Genomic DNA, 6201 nt, shown 5'->3' with positions numbered 1-6201 from the left:
AGGGAATAGAGAATAGAAAGGAAATTCATTTCTTAGTGTGACAACAAATATAATGTTAAAGTCAGCTGAGTTTCAAAAGCTGCTTTCATTAAAATAATTATTCCTAAGACTAGAGATGCCACAGCTGGTAAAGGCAAGATTCACAACCAAACAGACAAGAAATATTACCACAAACACCATCTACAGAGTCCCAGGGAGAAATAAGCAAATGTGACTTTACAAAAAACACAGTTTTCATAATCAGAGAGAGAAATGACCTCAAAGCCTCTCTGCCCTTAGAGAGTGAGAAGCAAAGCCAGAGTAAACAAGGAGTTTTTCCTTCCAGTTCTGGTCATAGAGTTCCTGGACTTGTTTAGAGTTGATCGCCCCCTGCTGGTCCAGAGCTCCTCTGCAGGGAGGTTTATGTCTGGACTCATGCTGAAGTCTCCTCACTGTGTCTTGCACAGTAATATGTGGCTGTGTCCTCAGTGGTCACAGAGTTCAGCTGCAGGAAGAACTGGTTCTTGGATGTTTCTCTGGTGATGGAGATGCGGCTCTGCAGGGATGGGTTGTACCTGGTGCTACCACCAGAACTTATGTACCCCATCCACTCCAGCTTCTTCCCTGGGGACTGCCTGATCCAGCTCCAGGCATAACTGGTGATGGAATCACCAGTGACAGAGCAGGTGAGAGACAGTGACTGTGAGGGCTTCACCAGGCCAGGTCCTGACTCCTGAAGCTGTACCTGGGACAGGATACCTTCAGACAAGAAGAGACAATTCTGTCAATCACAGGTTGTCACAACCCCTCATGGACACATATATGAAATGGTAACACTCACCAGGAAGGGCTGTCACCAGACACAGAAGACCCAACATTGTCATCTTCTAGGCTACACCTCCTCTTCCTCAGAGGTCAGCCTCCTGTGAGAGAGATGTGAGCTCCCACAGTCCCGGAGGAGATTTAACTTAGAGCTAGAAGATGCATTTGCATGTGGGGAGTCGGCCTTGTCTTTATAAATAGGGAAGGTGGATACTACTTCATGTGTCTGTTACACTGTGACCATGAATGTATCTGACTTCCTGTAGTGTGAGTCTGGAATAAGAGAGCATGAGGACTACAGGGATCACAGGAAACACACCTTGGCATGTCCTCATCTCCACTTCCTAGTCCAACCTTCCCACCTCCATTCTGCTCCTGTACTATTGCTGTCTCAGGTCAGTGCCAACCTTCTTTCCACACTAGGTTCATGGGCACTGCCTTTCTGATTAGTAAGCCAACATGCTCCTGCTTTTTTTTTCTTTTCCCACACATGAGATGGGTTTTCATCTTTCCTAGATAATTGGCAGACTGTCATATTGTCGTTACACAGGGTCCACACCTACTTCTTGCTCCATTCAGGCTGTGGGATGTAGAGGAAGCACATGCTGAGAGAAGCAGCTGTGAACTCTGCACACTGTGAACCTTACTCAGGGACCCCATTCCTTCTTTATCCTGTCCTGTCTCACAGCCCACCCAGATTAGACATTGACAGAATCATGGGATTAGGTGTGTGATAGCCCAACCACAGAGACCAAGGGTTAAGATAGAGGGGACATTCTCCTCCCTCTGGTCTCTGTACAAACTGAGGCTCCTCTTGGAGTTTGCAACATGTGTCAATGTTTGGCCACAATGTTAGTCCTTCCCTCTTTCCTCATCTTTCTAGTAGTTTTTACCGATGGTCAAATTCTTTTTCAGAGAATATAATTTTTTTCATATAATATATCCTGATTACAGTTTCTCCTCCCTCTTCAACTCTAAAAACCTCTCCTCCCTTCTAATCCAGATACACCAATTTGCTATCTCTCTTTTTAAAACAAGCAAGCTTCTATTGAATAATAATGAAATAAAATAAAATGAGATAAAGTAAACCTAACACATTGTAACTGGAAAAAAAAACCAAAGCACACAGAAAGAAAAGAGCTTTAAAAAGACAGAAGAAACAGGTGTGGTTCAAGAGACCTCCTGATGTAAGGACTATGAAATCCCATAAAAGACACAAAATTATAAGACATGCTATATATGTAGAGAAAACGTAGGATAAAATAAGGGATAAATTCTTGGAGCCCACTAGGTTTACTTGTGGCTGTACCCAGCAGGACTACATAAGAAGTTGATTGGACCATAGGCCTGAGTATCACGTGTTTGTAAGGGTTTACACTTGACTGTAACTAGCTAGGAAGAGGCCCTTTACTCCTCCCATTGGTACTGTTATAATAGACCTTTGGAATGAAGTTCTTGAACTGGTGGATAAGGATCCAGGCCCACCTGAGACTATGCTGCATTTCTATCTGTTTCTCTCTCTCTTCTATTTCTACTGAAGTCTCTTATTTCTCATTCCTCAAGAATCCCTGGGGGTAAATAATGTGGAGGCTGGTACCCAATAATAAATAAATGAGTAAAATGACAAAAGCCATGTGAACTTATGAGACAAGGAACCTCCAAAATTGTATTTGAATTGAATTTCTGATGACCATCCACTGCTGGAAATAAAAGTGGTTTCCTCAGTGAAACTCCCTTAGAGAAAACTAATTTTTCACGTGTAGGTGGTTATCAATTGGAGATAGCTTCTTGGTTAGGGGTAGGTGCTGATGTTCATTTCTCCTTTCAGCTCTAGTACCCCATCTAGTGCAGACTCAACAGGCTCTGTGCATGTATTTCAGTCTCTTTGAATTTATATTTGCAACTATCCTGTTGATTTATAGACCTTATTTTCTTGGTGCATCTCTACCCTCTGGCTCTTATACTCTTTTCTCCTCTTGTTCAGTGTTCCATGAGCTCTGAGGGGAGAGATTTGATGAAGACTTCTTAGATAGTGATGGGTTTTCCAAGGTCTCTCATTTTCAGAATATTGTCTGGCTGTGGGTCTTTGTATGTATTTTCATCTGCTGCAGGAGAGGGTGCAGCTGGAGAGATTCTCCCCAGCTCCCGCCAAGTCCCGGCAGTCCCACAGCCCACTTATCAAATAAACACATAGACTCTTATATTATTTAAACTGTTTTGGTCTAATGGCTCAGGCTTCTAGCTATCTAGTTCTTACATCATAAATTAACCCATTTCTATTAGTCTATAATTTGCCATATGGCTTGTGGCTTACCAGTATCTTTACATGTTGCTTGTCATAGCAGCATCTGGCAGCATCTCCTGACTCAGCCTTCCTGTTCCCAGAATTCTCTTCTTTGTTCGTCCTGCCTATACTTCCTGCCTGGCTACTGGCCAATCAGATTTTATTTATACAGAGCAACATCCACAGCAAGGAAGCTTCTCAAATGATGGCTGAGCAAGGCACTGATCTTTGAAAGTAGCAGAACATCATTGTGGGTTCTTTTATTGCAATCTTTTTATAGAACAATAATATTTATTTTTATCTTAGGTTCTTGGACTATCTCTACTGAGAATCTTGGCCATTCAAGTAGTGTATAGTATGGATTACATTTTTCTGTATGGGCCTTTTGTCAACTCATATATTGTTAGTTATTCCCACAAGCTTTTTTCCACCATTGACCTAGCATACCTTGAGGCTGGATACCATTGTAAATCAAAGGAGTTTTAGCTTATGTTGGTGTTACATTTCTACTTTGGAATCATCTACTGTGTTAGGTTTTCATACTACTCTACAAATGGCCCTAAGTTTTAGCTCTCTTTCCCCTTATTTTCTCTGTTGCTCCCATTTTCCTCACCCTCCCCTTTTGATCTTCCTTTCCCTATGCCCATGTATTCACAATTACCCAAACTATTTCCTTTCCCTACAGGAGATCTAGCCTGTCCATGCCAGTTTCATAAGACTTAAATGTCTGTGTGAATCCAGGTTTTCTCTTCTTTCTTTCTTCCTTCCTTCCTTTCTTCCTTTCTTCCTTTCTTTCTTTCTTTCTTTCTTTCTTTCTTTCTTTCTTTCTTTCTTTCTTTCTTTCTTTCTTTGTTTTTGTTTTTGTTTTCTTAAGACAGTGTTTCTCTGTGTAGTTTTGGTGCCTGTCCTGGATCTTGCTCTGTATACCAGGCTGGCCTTGAACTCACAGAGATCCCTCTTGCCCTGCCTCCTGAATGCTGAGATTAAAGGCTTGAATCCAGGTTTTTAATTCTGGCCCTGCATAATTTATTCTTCACAGGAGGTACAAGAATACGTATACAAAGTTGATGGAGACTGTGTCACTTAAAGACACACAATATTGCTGATCACAGACTAAGGGTCATCATTTTCATCAGCAATTAGAAATACTAAACCTACCGTTTTGCTAGAAATATAATTGATATCCAGTATGCTTGTGGAATCTGCCATGAGTGAGCTAAGAAGTTTAATAAGAAGGATCATTAACCTTAATACTAGTACAGATAGTGTTAAACCCAATGTTGGGAAAAGACCACTACCGCAGTTTGAGCCAAACTTGAAGCAAGATTGATTTTTATTGGGATGCACCCAAGGGTGGCCCAGTGACTGCTCCTAAGTCAGGTTAAAGAGAGCAGCCCCAAATACACCTCTTGGGTCTCTTTTAAGGAATAAACTGATGAGTAGTTTAACAGAAGGGAGACAGTGGAGAAATAAAGAAAAGCAAAAAACTTTAAAAACATCAAGAGGCCACCCACCATTTGATTAGGATGATTCATGGGGGGGTGTCATGGAAGTCAGGGTATTCTCAAGAACAAACCAAGGTTATGAGTTGTGGAAAGTCATTTTCCAGGAAACAGAGAGCAACTCAATTCTCACTCTAAATAAAAATTTATTTTTAAAAACACAGCATAATGATTCCTGCATCTGAAATGGAGTCAGATAGTTTCCTCCATAGAACAGCAGACAGGCTTCAACCACATCTTCATTGTCCATTCATTAGCTGATGGGCCTCTAGGCTGATTCCAGGTCTTAGCTATTATAAAAAGGGCAACACTGAACACAAATGATCTGGTATCTTTGCCATAGAGACTTGTCAAGTGTCTGACCAGTAGTGATGTAGGTAAGTCACATGACATTTCTATTTTTAGTTTTTGGAGGAAATTCCAGACAAATTTTCATAGGAAATGCAACAGTTCACACTCTCGACAACTATGTATCATGGTTTCCCTTTCCCCCAAAATCATCAATAATTGGTGTCATCTTTTTTCTGTAGTAAATGACATTATTACTAGCATAAGAGGAATTTTCAAAGTATTTTATTTAATTTGTATTAAATTACAATGGATCAATATGTTGAAAACTGTGAAAAGTGTTTATTACCCATTTGTGTAATGGTTGTGTTTCCATTACATGAAAAAACTATGAAGTTTTTCAAAGCATCACTGCTGTCTGTCTGTAGAATGAGTTCATTTTTGGTTTTCAAAGATTAAGAGAGAACTCTGTGGGTTGTGCCAACAGATCGGGGAAGAAACTATTTCGGTGCCTGTACTGAGTTTTACCCTATACCATGCTTGGGATGCTCTCTCTGTCTTTTGTGTAAGTGATACATTAGCATAACTGTCAGCTCAGGATTGTCTGCTGGAGCACTTTGCACTTATGGTTGGTCCCTCTGAGAGTCAGAGTAGCAATGAAGCACAGTGAGGAAGGTCACGGTGGTTGAGGTTGGGATTGGAACCTGCCTGATCATAGTCTGCTCCTTTAAATTGTCAGGTCAGTAAAATTCTGACAGGATATGCAACTTAGGAATGGATCCTTTCTCAGTCTGCACCTTTGATTAATGTCAATAGGCTGCCTCTGCCATTGCCTTCAGGCCACAAGGATAAGGTCTGGGTGATATAAAAATCCTGCAGTGACAGACTTTATAACCCTCTTGCCTGCACTTCCAACACTTACCATGATGCTTATGAGCTGCTCCCTCCCATAGGAGAAAAGGGCTAATGTTAAAATGAGCAAAGAGAAAGAATGTTCACTGCAGGAGGGAGACACCAACCCTCACAGTAATTCCCCATCTTCACAGTGCTCTAGCTCTCTAAGGATGAATTTTCATATCCTTGTTCATTATGGGAGGTGTGTCCAGTTCATGTGAAAAATAAGACTATTTACAAATGTGTCATTAAAATACCATGAAGCAGTTTTATCCACAGAACTTCTTTATGAAGATTTTACTAATGTTGCATGAGGTTTTAGGGAAAATGTAGAAAAGCAAATGTAGAAAATCTGTGAGAAAAGTGATAGTCTTACATATGTGTGTTTGGAGGAACTTTCCTATGTCTAGTGGTTTCCTTAATTTCACCAAA

The 6201-nt window shown here is 40.8% G+C and overlaps 1 gene segment (V, D, J or C); it reads right to left on the bottom strand.

The window, feature by feature from the left end:
- Nucleotides 1–373: 373 nt before the first annotated feature.
- LOC119086166 lies at nt 374–921 on the bottom strand. The segment is given in 2 exon segments: nt 374–738; nt 821–921. Coding segments are annotated over 2 exon segments (369 nt in total).
- Nucleotides 922–6201: the final 5280 nt, after the last annotated feature.

The sequence above is a fragment of the Peromyscus leucopus genome, chromosome 14 (assembly GCF_004664715.2).
Source record: "Peromyscus leucopus breed LL Stock chromosome 14, UCI_PerLeu_2.1, whole genome shotgun sequence".
Taxonomy (NCBI): Eukaryota; Metazoa; Chordata; class Mammalia; order Rodentia; family Cricetidae; genus Peromyscus; species Peromyscus leucopus.
This window is presented reverse-complemented; position numbering and strand designations above follow the sequence as displayed.